This window comes from Plectropomus leopardus, chromosome 12 (genome assembly GCF_008729295.1).
Source record: "Plectropomus leopardus isolate mb chromosome 12, YSFRI_Pleo_2.0, whole genome shotgun sequence".
In the NCBI taxonomy this organism is placed as follows: Eukaryota; Metazoa; Chordata; class Actinopteri; order Perciformes; family Serranidae; genus Plectropomus; species Plectropomus leopardus.
Genome location: NC_056474.1, coordinates 24,634,084 through 24,656,996, shown reverse-complemented (window position 1 = coordinate 24,656,996; position 22,913 = coordinate 24,634,084). Strand labels below are relative to the sequence as shown.

Sequence of the window (22,913 nt, the reverse complement as noted above, 5' to 3'; positions counted from 1 at the left end):
CAGGTGCCGTCTGGGTGTCTGCCGGTGTATAATAACACCGCGACCAGCTCTGTGTGGCCACGTTCTCACCTGATGCCGTCCAGTGGCGTTTCATGCACGTTCAAAAGGGGCCCTTCTGCATCTGCTGTTACACCAAACGCAGTTACATAGCAGCACTATTTTACGAGTTGGGAGCAAGGCTGTGAATTTTGCTGCTTTTCGGGTGGGTGTGCCAACGCTGGGAAATAGGACTTTATGTTAAGTATGTAACAACAGTTGGAGGGTGCTGTCATAAGAATCATTGTATGAGTAGAGGTTGTGCAGTCTGGACATTGGCTAATCAGTGCCAGCACCCAGTTTGAAATGAAGTAAAACTATGCGTTTGCTGTCTGTGCTCCTAATAAACCTTTACCTCCTTTTTTACGAACTGCTCTGAATGGCAAGCAGCTCTTGAGGCTGGATGTATTTCCCACAATCAACACAATGTAAATCACTTTAAATTTAGCACATTAGCTTATAGGACGGATGGTAGAGTTTGAGAGTATCACAAGGCCAAACTTCCCATGAGGAGGTTACAAAGACAAACATTTCAGAGTTTCACAGCACGCCTCAGTAACTCTGTGAGAACCCCCCCTCCCTCGCCTTCTTCTTTGGCATCATGAACTTTGAGAGCCCTGGGAGAATCGGGGGGAAAGAGAGAGGCAAGAAGGGAGGTTAGATAAAGGAGTGGTGGGGTGGGCAGCTCGGAGAATGCAGAAATTGACTTCTAAACAGATGCAGTAATTCCATTTCCACCCCTTTAAATTTGGTATGCAGGGGGCCAGCGCGTAACCCTAAACCCACTATCGCCGTTGCACACAGAAGGCGGGAGGCGTAGTCGACAGTTGGTGGCTGGGGCCGCCGAGTCTATCAGCCTTGTTAATCAATACGGGTTCCACTCTGACAGACAGCGATTGGTGTAACCGATGCTCGGTCTGCTATTCTGTGCGCCTCGGTGGGAGGAGGAGGCACCTGTTTCCTACGACTTTCACCTGTGGTTCACAGCTCGGCTGGAGATGGCTGGCCCAGCGTGAGGCATCTGGATCAGCCCCAAAAAGTCCTTGCATGAGCATGGGAATGTCTGAGGAGTCTCTTTCTACCATGAGAAAAATGTTCCACCTGTTCCGACAAAATAATGCCGGGAAATCAAAGTAAAACTAAGTACTGAAAACGACCATTTGTGTATCTATTACTCACCCCATGTTACACTGAATTTGTGAAGTCTCTCTCATGTGCCTCAGTTAAACAAAGAATCAAAAAACAGAGAAAGTTATTGATTAATTAATGGAAAGGGGATCTAAATTAACAACAACCATATCAATACATCTATTTACATACTCTCATGCAACTCGTGCAGTGTAATCCAACTCTCATTTATGCAGTCGTATGCTCAGTACTTCCCAAACAGAGTAGGAAGTAAACTGAAAGTGACGCTTATCTATTCTCTTTTCAAAGCCAGATTCCACAAACAAAAACAGTGTTTTTGCCTCCATGAACATGGTATGCTGGTCTACAACCACCGTGTTTGTTGTGTTATTAGTTTGAATTTGATAAATGTGGTCTAACACTAATAAATACCAAAGTTATGTAATAACAAAAATAACTAACAGATAGAGGCAGCGGTACATGCACTCCCTGTTTTCAGCAAGATCAAATCATCAAAATCAAATTTTCATCAATGGAGTCTGGCTTTGAAGAGAGCACCAAACTGTTTAATTCTTATTTCAATTCTCTGTCAAAAAGGGAAGCACTGAGCATACGAAGAATAAATGCAGCTCGTTCTCATTTCGTAGCCTTTTGAGTGACGCCACCTTTCACGTCTGCATGATACACCACTGGACAGCATCAGCTGAGAACGCAGCCAGACAGAACCGGTCATGGTTTTATTATACGCCACTGGATGGCATCTGCCATAGCAGCCTGATACAAGGACAATCAGCATCAGCTGAGAACACAGATAGAAGGAACCTGTCGCGTCTGCATGAAAAGCCACTGGATGGAGTAAGGTTGAAGCGCTGCTGGTGATGACATTATCTAGGGAGCACATTCCGGTGTTGGTTGCCATGTGCTTTTGTTGACATCATGGTAGCGGCATCCCAGAGACTTATATCATTGTGCATGGGTTGTGCTAGAATTTGTAAACAGATGTTGTGATATAGTTTTGCTGTTGTGAAGCATAGACCACTATGACTTCAGTTCGTCAAGAATTTTCTCAGTTTTTGGATTCTAAGTTCACCAGAAGCACGCATGAAAAACACATTTTTCTTCACAAATGTAATGTAACAAGGGGTAGGAAAAAAAAGTGAAATTCTAGAAATGGTCATTAGGGGGGTGAAGTATTCCTTTAAAAATGACCTCTGTCCCTGCCATTTGGATGTTGCATTTACAGATGATGGCAGTGGTGACATTATAGAGCTGAAATGTCACACTGGTGTTGTGAGTGCAAAGGTTAAATCATTTGCTAAACTATCAGTCAGTTCTCCCACTGGAGCCAGAAAGAAGTGCCAGAACACCCCAGGGTAGAAGTACACAAACTGGCTTCAGCTTGAGGTCTTGGTCGATGGTTTGTTGGGGTGGGTTACTATGTGGACTAGTTGTACAAAAGTTTGGCAGGGTGATAATGGAGTCTGCCCAGAAGTTGACGGGATGCCGGTTCAATCTCCCACTGCCAAAGCACCCATTAGCATTGGAAAGCACGGTTTCCAGGCTAAGCACTTTAAAAAATTAACTGGAAGCACTAAAATAAACTGAAATGTATGAGGAGTAGAGGAATATGTGGTGTCTTAAAGGATTTTTTTGTTTTGTTTTGGTTTTTTTCCTTATCCAAACTTTGGGTTGTATCTTTCAGATACAGTCCTTTGAGATATATTTGTGATTTGGGGATTTATGAAACTGACTTGACTTGACAAGGGAACTTACCCACAGATGTTTATGTGCTTGAGCCAAAATAAGTTAGAGGTGAATGACACTATGATGATGCGACAGATTTTTGTTGCATTTGCTTTCACTATCTGCATATTTGTACATGTACTAGTGAGGAGATGGCTAAAACTGTAATTTCTGTATCTAAATACTCTGATATGAGTTGAGGCTTCCAGGAAAACCTCATATCACACATTGGAGGACACAAATGTTATATTATTTTTGATAGTTTTCTCTAACTTTTCAGACAGGGGAGTATTGTTGGTCATATAGGGGAGGACAATGAACGTTAAGAAGTTACAGGATAGTAAACTCCATTTAGATTTTTTTTTTTATTACCAGCTCACTCTGAACCCTCTCTTTTCAGACACCCCACCCAGTTGGGACCCGAAACTGAGCTAAAACATGCATCCTTTCGCAAATATTGGAGTTTGGGGCCAATTAGTTGTGATAAAACCTGTGCATTGGAAGCAAGCTGTCCGTCTGCCAAACGGCCTGAATCCAATAAGAAGTGTGAATGACTTTAATTAGTGCTATCACAATGCTGTATCTGCCCATGTTAGCTTATTTTCTTTAGGCTGAGCTCTGGAAGTGTTTACACACACACACACACACACACACATACACTGTCCTGTTTGTTGGGCCCAGTGGTGTGTCACAGTAATCGCCAGCCCAGCATGCTCTGAGTGAAACATTGGCACCAGCGTTTAGACAAACAGCCCCTCCTCCCTTTAGACCAAGACGACCCCCCGCTGTGGGCTAACAAGACCACATTAACCTCCCTAACCACACACACACACACACACACAGATCCCTCTATTTCTCCTGCATGCACACAGACATATTTGCATACTGTGTCACATAAGCATGTAGACAGAGTTTTCCTCATTCTTTCACACGTACATCGAACTCTGAGGCCACATGCTCGTAATGTCACACTCAGAGGAGAGCGAGAGCCTGGATGACGGACAGTATCAGACTAGTGCTCCCTTGTGGCTTTCAGAACCATTTGCCAATGAATAATTGATACATTGGATTTTAATAAACTTTGCGGAGAATTGAAACATCACAGTTAAAGAAAACTTATCTGAAATGACTGAGTGTCTGAACAAAATTTTAAAGTATTTTTACTGCATCTGTAGCCCCTCTCCCACTAAACAAGAAACTCATTAACACATGTTACATCTGGTTTTTGTCTTTAAAGAGAAAGTTTACAATCTGCATTCACTCTCTCAGGAAAAATAACTCTGCAGTCGTCACTGATATTTATTGGCTCCGGCTCTGAATTGCTCTGATCAGCAGGGATGGAAATATACGACAATTTTAGCCCCTTTGACAGCGCGATGCAATGACAGGCCACCACAGAATACCATCTGTCTCCATCCATGCAGCGCTCGAACATCATTGAGAATCAGCACAAAGTTTAAAAGAGAGACTGAGTAAGTATGAGATTAACAAAGGAGCAACCAACGTAACCTTTTTTACTGGCCTCCCAGCTGCTTTCTACTGTTTAGTGGCTTGTTTTTCGGTCCATCCATGATGTCAAACATGAACACAAGAAGAAAAAAAAGGCATACTCATCTACTGCAGAGCGGAGTATAAGGCTGTGGTTTACTGGCTATGGAAAAGGAGACCAATTATTTTTAACATGTTTTCTCACGTCCAATGATACATGCACTAATTTGAGTGCAAAAAAAAGGTACTTATGAGGTGAAATTTTGACTAATTTTAATTCTCTGACTTGGAAGCACATAACTTTAAAGATAGTTTTAAGAAAAATAAAACAATCAGAACAATTGGAAGTGGGAAAAGGAAGTCAGGAGGAATTTTCAAACTAAATATATCTTATTCTTATATGTAGTTATGAGTGTTTTAAAGTGAAAGTTTTCATTTCAAATTAGTGTTTTGCATTAAAAGTGATGAACTTAATGAACTTGAATGATGAACTTGAATAAACTTCTTTTTTTTTTAAGAACATACACAACCAATTTGACTTTCAAAATAAGACTATCCAGCTTTATCAAGAATGGCAAAGATGAGCAGATGAGCTGTAGTAGATTCAGTTGACTCATATCTAACATATGAATACTCAAATGCTACTTCATACATCTTAATTTAAAATTCTTCCTCTCACTGTCGAGTTCATGTTGCATTTTTAGGCAAATATCGATACATACTCTACAAGCATTATTTACAGAGGAAAAGTTGTTAATACAAGAAGTGAAGTGATAGCACATATATATTTGGGTAAAGTATGATATCCAGTTGTTAGTTAACCACCAAGATGAGGAAAAAATATTCAGGAGAGAATTATTTTTTTCAGTGGTGTAATGTAATAAAGTAATACTTTGTTACAGTACTTAAGTATTTTTTTGGGAGTACCTGCACTTAATTTGAGTATTTATATTAAATTGTTGTTATTTACTGTGAAATAGGGAAAGAAGGGACAGATGAATGAAGGAATGGGAGGTTGTAAAAAAAAAGACTGTTTTTTTTTTAAGTTTAATGTACCCTGTGTTTTTAAGGTGGTGTGTGTTAAGAAGAAAAAAAATAAAAATAATTCTCAAAATTCACACTTGCTTTTTTATTAACTGTATCTGCTTATACTTTTACCTTCAATACTTTAGTGCATTTAATTATTTTTAATACTCACAGTAAATATCAGATATTTTAAGGCTTTTACTCAAGTTATGCTTTAATAGGTTTAACTTCTACCAAAGTCATTTTATGGTGAGATATTCGTACTTTAACTGAAGTATGGCTTTCAGGATTTTTCCTCCTGATTCATATAAGGCATATACTCTATCCTGAAAACCTAATAAGTGACTTTATAGTTTAACCTCCCCATCCAGCCAACCGTGTGTGTGTGTGTGTGTGTGTGAGACAAAGTGATTATAACCCTTCCTCCAGGGTGCACATTTTAAACAAACACCTATAGAAGAAACCCTTGATTGACTTCTTCTCCCTCCCCGCCCATGCTGGGGGAGTGTCCTCGCTCCTCCCGTATAAAAGCTAACGCACCCACCAGCTCTGGAGCATGCACACACAGATACGGTGTAACACCGACACAAAGGGAGAGAGGACACTGGCAGTAGCCCAGCCTGTGTGAAAGTAAAGCGCTTGTTTTGGATATTACTGACACTGCAGGAAAAACACAAACTCTCTGCGCCCGAGCATGACTCCAGCAGCATCCCTGGATTAATCGCGCTTGCAGCCGACTTGCAAAGCGCAAGTTCGCTGGCACTTTGTCGGACTAATCGCGCACAGAAAACAACGATGGAGAGGAGCATCCCGGGATGGTGCGTGCTGCTCGCCCTCGTCCTGCGCGGATGCATGGCGGCCAAGGAGCTCCAGTGCCAGGAGATCTCCGTGCCTCTGTGCAAAGGAATCGGCTACAATTACACCTACATGCCCAACCAGTTCAACCACGATACGCAGGACGAAGCTGGCCTGGAGGTGCACCAGTTTTGGCCGCTGGTGGAGATAAAGTGCTCCCCGGACTTGCGCTTCTTTCTCTGCAGCATGTACACACCGATCTGTCTGGAAGACTACAAGAAGCCGCTACCGCCGTGCAGGAGCGTGTGCGAGCGGGCCAAAGCTGGCTGCGCGCCGCTTATGAGGCAGTACGGATTCCCGTGGCCAGACAGGATGAGATGCGACCTGCTGCCCGAGCAAGGCAACCAGGACACGCTGTGCATGGACTACAACCGCAGCCAGACCACCACTGCTTCTCCTGTTGTGGCGAAACCAACTAACCGACCACTGAAGCCGTACAATCCGAGGAAGAAAAGCGGCTTCGGTCGCGGCATCCCCGGGAAACACAAACCAGCAGCGTCCCCGTGTGAGCCTGGATGCTTCTGCCGTGCGCCCATGGTGCCAGTGACCAGCGACGGACACCCGCTGCACAACCGCGTCAAAACGGGACAGATCTTAAACTGCGCTATGCCGTGCCACAACCCCTACTTCACCCAGGAGGAGAGGACTTTCACCGCGTTCTGGATCGGCCTGTGGTCCGTCCTGTGCTTCATCTCCACTTTCGCAACCGTGGCGACTTTTTTAATTGACATGGAGAGGTTTAAGTACCCAGAGCGCCCCATCATATTCCTCTCTGCCTGCTACATGTTCGTGTCCATCGGATACATCGTCAGACTGATCGCCGGACACGAGGAGGTGGCTTGCAACAGGGAAAACGGCGCAGAACACATCCACTACGAAACCACAGGTCCTGCGCTCTGCACCATCGTCTTCCTGCTCATTTACTTCTTCGGCATGGCCAGCTCAATCTGGTGGGTGATTCTGTCCCTCACTTGGTTTCTCGCTGCTGGCATGAAGTGGGGGAATGAGGCGATCGCCAGTTACGCACAGTACTTTCACTTGGCCGCCTGGCTCATCCCCAGCATGAAATCCATCGCAGTTTTGGCTCTGAGCTCAGTGGACGGAGACTCTGTAGCTGGGATTTGCTACGTGGGTAACCAGAATTTGGATAACCTGCGGGGGTTTGTGTTGGCACCGCTGGTGATCTACCTGTTCATCGGCACCATGTTTCTGCTCGCCGGGTTCGTGTCGCTGTTCCGGATCAGGAGTGTAATCAAGCAAGGGGGTACCAAGACTGACAAACTGGAGAGGCTGATGATCCGGATAGGAGTTTTCACAGTTTTATACACGGTCCCAGCCACTGTCATAGTGGCGTGTTACTTTTACGAGCAGCATAACAGACAGACGTGGGAAATTACGCACAACTGTACATGCATGACAGACCCGAACAGGCAGAGACCGGACTATGCAGTGTTCATGTTAAAATACTTTATGTGCCTCCTGGTAGGCATCACTTCAGGAGCCTGGATCTGGTCCGGGAAAACCTTGGACACCTGGAGGACTTTTTGCACGCGCTGCTGCTGGGGGAGTAAAGCCTCCGCGGGCTCCATGTACAGTGACGTGAGCACGGGACTCACTTGGAGGTCCGGGACGGCCAGCTCTGTCTCCTGCCCCAAACAGATGCCACTGTCCCGGGTTTGAACAAGGGGGGTCATGCACTGTAAAATCTGACAAGTTGATTTTACTTTTTTTCTTTTTAAATCTAAGAAACTGAATAAATTGAGAGAAAAAAATCAATTAATTAGCAATTAAGTAATGTAACTATTAGTCTTAATTTATGTTAACTTTATATTTCATTGGTACATTTGCTTAAAATTTAGTTATATGTACTTAGTTCTGTGAAGTTGTAGCAACTTAAAAATGACAAGCCTAATTAAATCAATATTTCTAAGTTTTAGCAACTTCAGTAAACCAAGTATACGGTGCTATATTTATGTTCTGCCAGTTCTATACTAGTCAGTCATTTTTGTATTTTTGTAAACATGTTAAGAAAACAGAACTCTCCGATTTCCTAACTTCATCATTGGCAAAATCATCTTTGTGATGGTAAAGTTAAGTCAGATTAACTTGGTTCAATGAAGTTGCTAACACTTATAAAGAAAAAAGGTAATTTCTCTTGACATTTTTAAGCTGTAACAACTTCACAAAATTAAGATAATAAGATTCATTTTGAGAAAACTTAACACTTAGATATAAAATAAACATTGATTAAGTTAGTTATATTTACTTTGTCTTTTCAAGGCAATCCATTTCCAAGATAACATCAAGTAAGATCAGCTTGTCAGATTTTACAATGTGTGCTCAAATGCATCTTATGTCATTTGACACTAACAGACTTAAAACCAGCGCATATCAGCTCTTTTGGGGACAAAGTGAAGACTTATTTTGTATGTTTTATTTGGTAAATTTGGTAAATTACTCAAAGTGACTCACCAAACTGCCAGCTGAGATGCAATTTTAGTCACAAGCACTCCACTGTAAAATCTGACACGTTGATCTTAGTTAAAATATTCTTGGAAACCAATTGTCTTGAAAAAGGAAAGTAAATATAACTACACATGTTAATTTATCTACATTTTATATCCAAGTGTACTTGAAATTTAGTTGTGTTTACTTAATATTGTGAAGTTGTTGCAACTTAAAAATGTCAAGTGGAAAAACTTTGTTCTTTTTAAGTATTAGCAACTTCAGTCACTAAAGTCAGTCTGACTTAAATTGATCATAACACAGTAGACTTTTCCGACAATGAATTTAAGATATTTGTGAGTTCTGTTTTGTTAACATGCTTCATTAACAAAATACTACTCTGACTGAGAAGTTTGCAACCAGTATAATACAGAATAAGGACAGTATACTTGGTTTGCTGAAGCTGCTAAAATTCAGAAAGACTGATATAATTGACTTATCTTTTTTAAGTTGCAACAACTTCACAGAATTATGCAAACAAACTCAATTTTAGGCAAACTTTACATTTAAGTATAAAGTAAACATATATTAAGACAAATAGTTATATTTACTTACATTTTTCAAGCCAATTGGTTTCCTATAATATTTTTGGGAAAATAAACTTATCAGATTTTACAGTGTAATAATTGGTGGTCATTTATACTCCATTCTGCCTCTGAAAGTTATAAGATAAGTTTGGCACACTTAAGGGAAATGCTCCTTCCTTGCCTTATCCAAATGACGTCCATGGGTTTGAATAAGGGGGCAGGGGAGGGAGGGGGGACTAATTGTGTCGGGATTGTCCATCAGCGTGTTGTAATTAGCACATTAATGAGCGCCTAATGGCTTCTCTTTAAATAATGAGACTGTCAGCAGCAGAACAATGTACCTGGCACGAAGAATGCAGAGTCTTATCTGCGCTTAATTGAATGCGCACAGCTGACAAGATCCCCCTCGTCGATAGGTTACATGGTATAGCTGAAGCGCTCCTACTTACTGTAAAGAACCGCTGTGTCTTAAACATAAGATTCACAATGAGACCGTCCTGCTTGAAATGAGGCCATCCCTGGGCTGTTTTCACAAGATGGATTTACACGTACATTAATCAATGCCTTAATACTGTCTCATACGGGTTGCATCAGCGTGTAAAGTGTATTTATATAATTATTGGTGTACATATATTGTACATTTGTATATGGAAATTTACGAGATTGTAAATATGTATAATTTACACTTTGATAGAAAAAATTTATTTTGAGAATAAAACAACTTTTATTGAATTTTTCCTTGTGCGTCGTGGTCATTCAAAACCTCGTGATGTTGCACTCTAAATTATTTAAAATGTATTGTTATGCATTATCTTTTTCAAGTGTGATGTTTTGATGGTGTGTGTGGCACAGCGCACAATCTCAATATGTTTGTGCGTAATGTCGTAGTTGTGACCGTTATAGATTTATTTATATTTAACTAAAAGTTCAAACTTTTCTTTGGGGCCACATGGGATCTGTAAGCTCTATTAAATCTCCCGAGTGTTGCAGATTCACATGCTGTGAGATGGTGGTAATATAGGGGCACTATAGGTGGTCCTCAGTTTTAAATGCCCCCTGCGCGTTAGTCTTGTTATTTACTCTTGACTTCTTGCCTCTGTTAAACCCCTGATCCAGGCTTAATGTGCCACGCTTAACTTAATCCTGTTTTGGACGTTTACAAGTCAATTAATTTCACCTACTCTTTGTCTTTTTAAATTATTTTTGAACAGTGATCATCGGTTTGTAACATCTTTTAAGAGACTTGTTTTAGTAAAACTGAGTATTAAAGGTCCATCAGAAGCTATTTTATTTTTTACAGGAAACAATTGAAGCAAGGTGAAAAAAATCGTCTGACTACAGTGGTAGATTTTCCCGCAACAGTGTCAACATGTCAGAGCAAATATCTGCTTCGTTAGATGCTTATTGTTAAAGTTTAAATGGACCCATCAGGTTGCTCCTAGTATGTTGTATTCTTTTTACAATGTAGAGATGCCTCGGGCTTATAATTAAGGCGCCAGCAAAGAGGAACAGACTTTGTTAACTGCAGGCTGAGGTAATTAGGCTACGGCCGTGCAGAGTCAGTGTGTGGTCCATTTATCGTATGAAACCCTTCAACTGTCAGTGGCATCACTGAATTCTCGTTCAGAAAACTTTTCAAGTTTGTGCGTAACGGCTGCAAAAGTTACGTAAGTGAGGTCTATTTTTGCCTCTAATGTAAAAAAAAAAATAAATTAAAATGTCTTAAGATCATGAACAGTATTTCATTAACTCAAATGACATGATCAATAACAAAACTTGATGTACTCTAAACTCTGGAGGAGACTCATAAGTCCACTCTGGTGAAGAGAAATGGATAAAGTTGCATCATGCTGCCACCTTGTGGTTAAGCGATAAAACACGGACATCCCACAGTCATCCACATGACAGGCATGTCCAAAATCTGATTACAAATCTACAAAGACTGTTTAATGCAGGGGCGTGTCTTGGATTTGAGGACATTGGAGGTTTAGCCCAGACCTCTGAAGGTTTTTTTTTTTTTCCTGGACATTTTTCCCTATTTTTTCACCTTTTATTATTTATTTATTTATTTATTTAAGGTCACTTTTTAACTTTTCTTTCTCAGGTACCTTTTTAACTAATTTCTTACTAGCCTTATTTTTGAGCCATTTCTTGTTAAGTTTCTCTTTGCCTTCTTCCCATGTTTTTGAAAGAAATCTGTTCGGGTTTCAAAGGGTTAATGTACCACTGAATCTAAAAATATTTTGATAATATTCTGTTTTAACCAACTACAATGAGAAAATGCCTTTTGTCTCTGATGCAAGTTTACGTTCACCAGAAAGATCACCACCGAATGTTAGATTAATGCTGTATAACACATGTTTGCATAGACGGAGCCATCTGGTGGGTAACTAGGAGTTTGGGAGGTCACAGACTTGATTGACAGGAGAGTTATATAATTTTATCTGCCTGGCTTAAACATTCATGCAATGAAACACGTGGAATCAGATTTTGGCACAATTGTTAAAATTGACTTCTTTTTGTCAGCAGACTGCGACGAAATACAACATACTGAAATAAACAAATCAGTTGCTCCCTACAGAGGTCTAATTGTCTAAATTTGTCTCCCTAAATAATTACATTACACAAATTAAGAGACAGCAGGTCTTGTTTGCTCTGTCCAATAAGAACTAATTGCTCCGTCACTGCTTAGCTTCCTCTTTCAGTGTGTGTGTGTGTGTGTGTGTGTGTGTGTGTGTGTGTGTGTGTGTGTGTGTGTGTGTGTTGCAGCAAGGGGTCGGGCATGTTCCCTCAAGCCCAAATGCAAGAAAATCAACAGAGGAAATGGGCTGAGGGGTCATGCCTGATCCATCTCCTCCTAACGTAAACAAGACGCTGGCTTCAGGAAGAGCCCATCATGGAGAGATCCTATTGGTGAAACTCAGAGCGCCCTACTCTTCTTCATTGGTTAGGATGTTTATGAATGCCATCTTTGTCTAATGATCTAATTAGCTGTCTGACTGTGACTGGATTGCTATAAATCATGTTAGGATGTCTGAGTGGCTAACACGGGCTGTTAAAGGTCACATACTGTAGCAGCGGGAGTCTGTCGTTTCAGAATGTATACACGAAGCCGCGTGGGAAGCATTCTGCCTTCAATAACTTCAATAACAGCTATTGTCATGTCATGGCTGATTTACAATGCAGTCTAAAACAAACATTTCTTTTGGGCCTGACTGACGTGCCCTGTGATGGACAGATGACCTTACTGCTTTTTGCCCCAAAGCATGCTGGGATCAACCACTACATGACCCTAAAAACAAGCCCAACTTGTTTAACTTAACTGTCTAAGGACATGTCTCTCTGGTCTGAACTGATTTTCTAATTATTTTTTCATTAAAGACATATTCTGCCAACAGTTGTGTTATGTATGTGTGGCTTTTAAACTGGAGAAAATCACTTGGCGTCAATAGATTATCACAGATTGGTTTTAATATTTCTAACATAAAACCTGTGTTATGAACATGGTGCATTGGAGTTTGAAAAACTTTGGTGTTTTCCGAGCAGGAGAGATTTAAGGGGGGAAACAGTGCTATTGCATTGCGTTATAGGAAATATAGAATCCAGACAAAAAAGTGTGAGTATCTCCCCCACCTCTGCTTCATTTTTGACTATTTATCGGTTCCTCGAAAATTTATAAATCGTCAAAGTACCCGTTTTTGAATTGCTGAAACAGAGGTCATGATTTTTGTTTGTCTATGCTTTTTCTTATTGTTGTTTTTTGATTATTTATTTTTGACTTTTTTTCATTTCTTTTGCAAAAGCGAACCTGTTCCATCTCAGCAATACAGAGCATTTTTGTGAGCCACCTCCTGAAACATGGGGGTGATGTCGGCCTCTAATTTAGTAATATCAATTTTTTAGCCGCAACCGTGCCTGCCTTAAGAGCCTGAGAGCTCATGGATTTTAATCTGCTCTGTGAGGGTTGATAATCATACTGAGGTTGTAAAATTAATTCAATTGGTGTTTAAAAATGGCACACTCAAGACCTTGATCTTTCTCCAAGGTACAGCAGCTGTTCAGTTTTAAAATCATTTTCATGGTGGTTTGTTTATTTTCATAAGTAAACACATGAGCAGCATGTCTTTCTTCACCCTGTTTAATTAACTAATCATTGGACAACAAGTCAAAGCAAAGACAAGACCTGGAAGCTATTCAGTCCTCCGTTACACAAAACCAGCCCTCCTGGATCACTCTTTCTCCTTTACCACCCTACGACCCCTCATCATCCACATCAAAGGGACACAGAATAGATTTTGTTATCTGAGCCGCAGCCATCAGGGACAAACCTCACCACCACCACCACCCCCATTCATCTAGACTACAAACTCAGAGGTGAAGAGGATGCTGGGTAATCAATATTTTTGATGCCTCTGACATCTTCTCTGATGTGCTGCTGTGGTCAATGTTGAGTTTTCTCTCTTGACTTCTCAATCTCCTCCGTCTATCACCCATGAGAGCTGAGCGTGTTTCTGCACCCGAGGCGGACGCAGGTTGACGCGTTGAACTTCACTTGAGGATCAGATCGATGTGGAGTCGAGGCACAACTGCTAATATTCTGCTCTGTACTGATGTCTGAACACACAGTGCATATGAGGCATTTTGTCTCTGAATGAGATATCTACCAGTCAGAGACACTTGAAGAAAACTCACATGACAGAATTTTTTTCTAAAGTATAGCAAGTGAGACATCTGGTTTATTGTCTGGATTGCTTCAGTTTAAGAGCAATGGACGATGAATTTCAGATAATACTTTTACCATTATAAAAGTGAAATATTGTTTGTTTTTTCAGGTTGGAAAAAAGCAGCACTGAAGGTTTTATCATTTGGTCTCCAGAAATGTTTTTAATTTTGCTTTCTGTTATTTATTTTCCACTTATTTTAAGAACTATTAAGTAATCAACCCATTCCACCAGAATATTTGATAAGATATGAGAAGAAGAAAACAATTCTCACACTGCAAAGGTTACTGTGACTTTGAGTCATTTCTGTCTTTATTTGCTGTCCACTGCAGTATTTACCTCTGACCACTGGAGGGCAGTGAAAGCAAGACCATCCTCTGCTTATACTGTAAATAAAAGACAACCTATGACTGCACTATGTGTGCCAACATTTGGAGGATTTCTTCACTAAAGTACTTCACATTTTTTGTTTTTTCACTGTATATATACTGGACACAGATTTAAAGGCAACACGCGTTTGCTTCCAGTTTTGACAAGTTTAAGTTTAAGATTTAAGACTTTCTTCATGCACTACCTGGATATATTTCATGCAAAAAAACCCAAATCTTGCAAATTTGTTAAAATCCATGTTAACGAGCACTTCTACTTTTCCTAAATAATCCTGCCACCTGACAGGTGTGGCATATCAAGCTGCTGATTAAACAGCAACATTGGCACACAGGTGTGCATTGTGATGGTCACAATAAAAGGCCACTCTGAATGTGAGTTTGATAACACGACACAGTACCACAGATGTCCCAGATTTTGAGAGAGCATTGCAACTGCAGGAATGTCCACCTGAGAAGTCAACATTCATTTCATTACCATACGCCGTTTTCAATGTACCTTCCTTGAATTTGGCAGAACATCAAACCAGCCTCACAATCACAGATCATGTGTAGCCGCACATGCACAGGACCTCCACATCCAGTGTCATCATCTGCAAGATCGTCTGAGAGCAGCCACCCGAACATCTGATGCAAAAATTGGTTTGCAACCGAAAAATATCTGCACAACCATCAGAAACCATCTCAGGGAAGCTCATCTGTATGCTCATTGTCCTCACCAGGGTCTTAAACTGACAGCAGGTCGTCATCATAACCAACTGTGAGTTTAACTGTTAGTTGTTCATTAGAGTCTATTTACTGACTTTGGAGGCTGATGTTATAGCAAATTAATTTTGATGATTTTGAGATGAGATATTCAACAGTGACATCGGTATAAGTTCAAGTGTCCACATACTTTTGGCCATATAGTGTGTCTTCATTCAGGCTTAGACACTTTTTTTTCAAACCTGTGACACATGCCAATAAAAATTTTCCTTTCCATAAACCTGTGTTGTAAAGGGTTGGTGAAAGCATGATGTTCCATATCCTTATTATAGACGGCACAAAAAGGGGACGCCTTTAAGACAGACATGGCGACTGGGGTTTTGCCAAGGACACATAGCTAGCAGAGTTGTTTCTGTGTGTGTCAGAGTTACGCTGACAACTTGCGGGAAGGTCGGCAACAATACATACCACACTGTGTTTTGTGTGGGTATGGGTTGACGCATGTGCAGGGTCACAGGGTTTGCTTGTCCAACCTCTTGACCTCCATTAGTGACAGCAGAGTCCTTTCTCTGAGCACCTGACCGATAGCTGGCCACCCTGCTAGTGTTTCTGCACGCTGCCCCAAATACCACAGCAGAAGAAGAATGAGAAGGGTATGTGGCATGTGTGAGGGTCACGGCTACACTGGGGGTAAAATGTCTCAGGGACTGTGTTGAATAGGAGTCATCGTTTTGACGGAGGTCAGTTACTGAATGAGGTTCCAATCTGTACTCTTTGTTTCAGGGTGATCTTTTGGAGACTTTGTACCGTATATCGAAAAAACAAATGAGGAAAACTAATATAAAAGTTTTCTTTAAAGGGGAGATGACAAAAGAATGCTGAAAAGTACACAGACAACATTTCAGTCATGAGGCCAAAATTCTTTTTTATTTTGTTCTCTTGATTGAAACATTTTCAAATGGAAATTTTGGCTCCTTTTTCTGTTTCCTGTCTTTGCACACAAGACACTTTTGTGAAATATCCTGGAAAACAGTATGTTATCAACTTTCAAGTCAAATGTGACTCTGATCACATTTTCCGTGTGATGTATGTAATGGAAGCGACTTTGCTAACATGCTAAGCTACAGCTGAATGATGGTGGCGGGAGGGTTGAAGGTCTTATGTCATACAAGCAGGGTTGGCTTAAGTCAAGTCACCGCTGGGTTGTTGAGCGGTCATGTGAGAGGTCAGAGGTCAGGTCAGTGTGTCTGTTGTGGTGGTGAGCACTCAGTCATCCAGACAACAGCTGAGGACTGTAACTGCTTCCTCAAGGTCAGCCGGCAATTTTTGTGATTGACACACTTCCTCAGGCACAGACAGCTCAGGGTGTTGAACCACACCTCAGGGTGTTCAAAAGCTAAAAAAAATTTAAAAAAGCAAACCAGTTTGCATTTTATTGAACAAGATATATTTGATTATTATTAATTTTTAAAAAGTAGCCTTTTCTAAGCATGTGTCAAGAAAACATGTAAATCAAGCCTCTCCAAATAACTTCAAAGACGGAGACAAGATGGCACATTTTTTATTCACTGTTGAATGTGTGTTAAGTGTAGGTCTCTTTTTCTATATAGACAAACATTTTGCATTGTCACTCTCAAGCTACTTGGCTATATTTCTCATCATACCATGAATGTATAAGTCCAACATTCACTTTTAGATAAACCCCAGACAAGGACAAACCCCAGGGTTTGTCAATATATAAGCGACATTATTCACATGATATATAATTATTTGAGTCATTAAAATATTTTTTAGTGCAGCTTTCATTTTATTTGCAAATCTTCCCTTATAATACAACCTCTTCTATGAATTCATGCATAAAATAAATAGTTAAATCTAAAATATCTGGGCCCTCGAGAGGTAGATGTAGGCTCCAGCAGTCATTGTCCTATTACAGAAATAAATGGCCAACCAGTCAATTACACCCATGCCCGCTTGTCTTGAGATTCACTGCTGTCTGAGTGTTGGCCCAAGTTTGCCCCAACTGGAGCATACTGGTCCAGCTTTTTTGGCATTTTGGGGTTTGGTGGTGGTCCTCTGTCGGGGCGAGGGGATGTTGGAGGCCTCAGGTGGCTGTTGAGGACAAAGTGAGTTGGGGCTGGAGTGCTTATGAGATTGGGCGACTGAGACATCCCCAACTTAGCATCTTTGCCCTCTAGCCTCTTGTCATTTGTGGATTCACCAGATTTAATTATGCTTCCACCATTCATCTTTGCATGAAGAGGTTCTCCATCTGGCATAACAGCAGCAGCATGTTTCTCATTCTTTGAGACCGTTCTTTGAGCTCACACTCGGGCTGACTCTTCTGGTTAAAAGAACATCGCTGTCCTCAGTTGTACTTGTCGATGTAAACATACTGCTTTGCTCTCCTTTACTCATCTCCTCCATCCACATCTCTCTCTTCCTTCTCCATCTCACCATTGCCTTCATAGAGCTCATCAGGTCAACAAGACTTAGCAGAATGGACAAGGAGGAGACACCTAGCATGAAGTTGAGCATTAACGTCTTCTCAGTTGGTCTGGAGATGTAGCACTCCACACCATTTGTGCAGGGAGCCTCGTAACACAGAAAGCTCTTAGGAATGGACAAACCAAAAAGAAAAAACTGGCCTGCACCGAAAACCCCCTCTAGAAGGATTCGAAGAATTACAACCAGGAAGTAAGCGCAGTAAAAGCGCGGTACTCCCCATTCTCGAGGGGGGTCATGAAGTAAAGCTTTATGCAAGGACAGTTCTCTTGAGGAGCTTGAATTCTCAAGGTTGAAAGGTGAACCTCCTTGACTCCTGTCACAGTAAGAACCGCCAAAATAGGGATATGACAAAACTTTGTGCATGACGTAGGTTGCAAACAGCACATGGGGGAGACAGAGCAGAATGAGGTGGAGGAGCCAGAGACGAAAGACGGATATGGGAGCAAATACGTCAAAACACACATTAGAGCAGCCTGGCTGGATGGTGTTGCAGATGAATCTTTCCTGTTCGTCATTGAAGAGGGTGAAGCCAGCCAGCAGGAGGACCAGCAGACGTAGTAAAAGCATCAACATCCACCAGGTTTTGCCTGTAATGAAAAAGAGATAATGAAGTAATAATGAGTTTTAGATGAAATTCTGATGAAACTTAAGTGATCTCAGCGGGCACAAATGGATTACTGAAGGGGCCTGCCAGACAAAGGCCTAGGGGCCATAAGGCACATGAAATGTCTACAATCACAGGCAAAGCAATCTAAGAGAGACTTAATGATAACAAAGAGAGAACAACCAAAAACAGACACAGAAAGTTTTCAAAGAGACACAAAATGACTACAAAAAGGGGCAAAACAACAACAACAAAAAAACACAAAATTACTACCAAGTGACACAGAACAACAAAAAAAGGCCTGAAAGAGACACAAAATAACTACAAAAAGGGGCAGAACAACAACAAACAGACACAGGATGACCAAAAGAAGACAAAAAGGCATCAAAGAGACATAAAATTACCACAGATTAAGGGCAAAACATCAACAAAGAAAAACAAAATGACTACAAGGGCACATAGAATGACCAAAAGAGATACAAAAAGGCACAAAAGAGACACAATATTACTACAAAAAAGGGGAAAACAAAAACAGAGACACAAAGTGACTACAAAGATACACTGAACAACTAAAGAGACACACAAATGCATGAAATACACACAATATTACTACAAGAGGGGCAAAAAAACAACAACAAAAAGACTCAAAATGACTACAAAGACACACAAATTTACCAAAAAAGAAACAAAAAGATCTCAAAGAGACATTTAAAAAAAAAACAAAACAAAAAGGGGCAAAACAACAAAAAAGATGAAAAATGACTACAAAGACACACAGAAGCGACAAATATGGAAAAACAACCCAAAAAAGCACAGACGACCCCAAAAAGCCACAAAACATTATTACACAAAATGACTACATAAAGTGGCAAAAAAAACAGACATGAAACAATTACAAAGAGACACAGAGCACCCACAAAAAAAACATAAAAAGGCCTTAAGATAAACAAAATTACTACAGAAATGGGCAAAACTACCAAAAAAGACACAGAAAAACCCCAAAGAAACACAAAATAATCCCAAAAAGGGGCAAAACAACAACCAAAACATACAAATTAAACTAAAGACACAAAAATAACTACAAAAACAGGCAAAATTACCAAATAAAGAAACATAAAATCACCAAAAAAACCATAAAAAGCCATCAAAAATACACAAAAAGCACACAATGACACCACAAAAGGGGAAAACACAACCAAGAACAGACACAAAAAAGCATCTAAGGGACACAAAATTACTACAAAACAGATAAAACAACAACAAAAAAATACAATATGACAACAAAGTGACACAGAGCAACCAAACAAAAAAAAAAAAGACCACAAAAAGACAAAAAATATCAGTGCTACAAAAACGGCAAAACAATGCAAAAAGACAAAAGGAATGGAAAAAAAAAATACCACATAGAGACACAAAATAACTACAAAAATTGGGGCAAAACAGCTGAAAAGAGACACAGAAGTACTTCAACAGAAAAAGAGGCAAAACTTGTCTGTGTTTCCACTCCCGAGGAGAGGTGGGGTGGGGCCTTATACATGTCCCTGCCTACAGGCCCATTTACTTAAAATCGGCCCATGTCAGAGGGGTATTTGAGTTGCTGCAGCATCCAAGGTTAGGTTAAATCAAAGAAAAAATATGATATGTCTAAAATAATCAAATGTTAAAAACATGATAATGAATGGTAATACTTAAGGTGGTACAATGCCTATTTTTTTTTTTTTTTAAAAATGACTATATATTATTTTTTATGGACTAAAAAAAATTAGCAGTCCCTCAGTATTTGAAACTTGCTGTCATTTCTTTTTTTTTTCCAGTTCATTTTAGTTGGTCATAATTCCCCAGAGTAATTGGAGGGTTATTCGGATCACCTGTTGTGCAGGGTGTGGAGACGAGTCCTAATTAAGAATTGAGAGCAGCTTGGTGTATTTCCTCTCTGGGCTAATCAGGGTGTGATGACCCCCTTTCTGCAGGCATAAGAGAGGAGAGGAAACACACACTTGGGGCATTCTGATCCTTCCTCAATCCAACGCAAACCTCATGTTAGCAGACATTTTATCAGCCAGAAACTCTGATCTCTGTAGGCCCTTTGGGACTTTAGTGCTGTCCTTTGCTTTCCTGTTTGAGGGTTTATGCTCTCTAAAATCTAAGTGCTGGGAAACTGACAGAACCCCTTAACACTGGTCACCTGAATCTGGGCAGTTCTTAGTGTTTGCCTGCAAGAGATTGCTTGCCTCACCATCACTCAACACCCGCAGGCTTTATATAGTGATTTTGTTTATTGATGTATTCACTGAGACCCAATATAACCCTGACCCCATATACAAACACATTTGGTTAGTATTGAAGATACATTTGTGTATCACTGAAGAGGCATTTATTTTATTCGTATTAAGGAGGCACATGCCTTTGAGAAGATCCTCACAAAATTTGTTTCCATAAGTGAAGTTATATCTATTATGTGGTGGGGAACTTGTCCTTACGAGTCTTTCCAACCTGCTGAAATCTTGGAAATAAATATTGCCCACACTGTCCAAAAATATTAGTAAAAATGGAAACAGTTAAAGTCCAAAAACCAGAGCGCTGAACTCAACTTTCTGATGTCATAGGGTATAAAGTCTGAGCTGCTCCACAGACAATAATGCATTTAGAAAGATACTACTGATGACACAGAGCTTCCAGGGGAATTTTCTGAGCACGTGGGTACATCATGAGGTGGTTTTCCCAAAATAATGACAAAATTACCCAGAGAAAAATACAAATTGGCACAAATGTCACAATACCCATAAAAGAAAATAATGTCCAAGCAAAAACAATCCCACCAGATGTTACTCAACATACATTGTTCTTAATGCATTCTTTAACCCTTTGAAACCTGGACAAATTGTCTTGATTTCTGTCAAAAGCATGGGAAGAAGGCAATGAACAACTCAGGAGGAAATAATAACTTTGTAAAGTATTTTAAAATAAATTAATAAGTACAATAAATACAGTTTTTCAGGACATTTGGCTTTTTTTGTTTTTTAAATTTTTCTAAATCTACTAACTAATATCTTGCAATTAGCGTAACACTTCTTACAAATTGCTTACTGCCTTTTTTCCTGTTTTCGAAAGAAAAAAAGCCAATTTTTTTTATTAATCATTATTTTTTGTTGAACTTAACAGAACTTAACATTAACTGTTTACTTGGGTAAACAGTTGTGTAATTGGCTTTGCATAGAAAATAAACATTGACGTACGAACAGTTGCTATCCATGTAAACTACAAAAACAAAAAAAACAAAAAAAAAACGTACCCATAAATGAGACAGTGTGACTGATCGTGATGAAGAGTAGATCTCTTGCTCCCATCCTCATTGTTCAGCGCTAACCCATAAGAAAACAAGCCAACACTCTCAAGCAAAGCTCCTTAAAAACAAATCCAAACCAGACAAATGTTTGTGACTTGCTGTCCCCTTCAACGCTGCTCCAGAATAACACTGCTGACCCTTTACAGCTTGACACTAAATACAGACACCTCAAACGTTTTCTTACCGCTGCTCACTGTTGTCTGCAGAGGCCAGGACCTGTGGAGAGAGAGAGAGCTATTCTTACCCAGCTGCCATCAAAGCATTGTTGGGATGTCGAGGTACCAGTCAACCTTACTGGAAGATGACAATCATGCATTGGCGAGCTTGTAATAGACCATCTTGAACTTAAGTCAGCCAGCTGAATGGCACTGAGTCAATTAGGTAATAATAACCCAACAAGACAATGAATTATTATTTTTTTAGCAGACGCTTAAAATCAATGCCAACTTTATTTTAATGCCAGTGCTGTGAAACAAAATACTCCTCAAAAATGGATAAAGCATTTTCTTTTATCAGAATCAACACATAACAACACATAAATATAACTGACTTGTCTGCGTTTTTTAAGTCTTTATACATTATAAAAAGTTAATTTGGAAAATAACTATATTTTCATGTTGTTTTTTGCAGACAAAGGAGAGGGGGGAAATCACAAAAACTTCATCAGTTATTTTCCAGGAGCAAGTCGTTGGGATTTATATATATACAGTGGAAATTCAAAATAATGAATTTGTCAGGAGTTTTAGAGACTCTCAAACTTGTGGCTCTGCAGACGGGGTTTAAATGATTAAATTTACATCATTAGAAAGTGTACCAAAAGTTGATATGACTTCCAGTTTCTCCTGTTTTGGTGTGTTCAGCGTAATGATTTCTTTATTGCTTTAAAAGGCAATAAAGTGTATTTTAATGAATGAACACACCTTTAGTGGGTTACTTCTATTTTTGTGTTCTGGACCAATGAAAAGGCCTGGGATGAAAAGTTTGGTTTACTCTGCAATATTTTTAAAAAATTAAATAATTAGTGTCATAACTAAATTGAACCTGGTTGAGTATCAGTCTGCTCCTGCACCGGGACTTGTCACTAAACCAGGCTCTTAGGAACAGCACCGGGCTTTGAAGACAGTTTTCATAGAAGCCAAAAGTAGAATTAAACTTTTTGGGTGCGTCACACGATTGCATGGGGCCCAAAAAGACTTTAAACCATAGACTTGAATTGGGAAAGGGTCATCTGTAAATCAGTGGATACATTTTTTTGAGCATCAGAATTCCCGAAATGACTCGTTTCATTATCCGGATTCTCTGATGTGCTTGTTCTATGTGCCCCATAATGCGGAA

General features: G+C 40.1%; 1 protein-coding gene and 1 pseudogene across 1 annotated transcript; one reads left to right on the top strand and one right to left on the bottom strand.

Annotated features, from left to right (window-relative positions):
* The first annotated feature begins 6,012 nt into the window (after positions 1-6,012).
* On the top strand, positions 6,013-7,956 carry LOC121951515 (frizzled-8-like). Its single transcript, XM_042497872.1, has one exon. The coding sequence runs from the start codon at positions 6,217-6,219 to the stop codon at positions 7,954-7,956; it is 1,740 nt and encodes a 579-aa protein (XP_042353806.1). The 5' UTR covers positions 6,013-6,216.
* A 9,122-nt stretch (positions 7,957-17,078) lies between these two features.
* LOC121951000 lies at positions 17,079-21,579 on the bottom strand (annotated as a pseudogene).
* Between the last annotated feature and the right edge of the window lie 1,334 nt (positions 21,580-22,913).

What these genes read in the sequence shown, in the direction of transcription:
- LOC121951515 (XM_042497872.1), top strand. Translation starts at nt 6,217, where the DNA reads ATGGAGAGGAGCATCCCGGGATGGTGCGTGCTGCTCGCCCTCGTCCTG.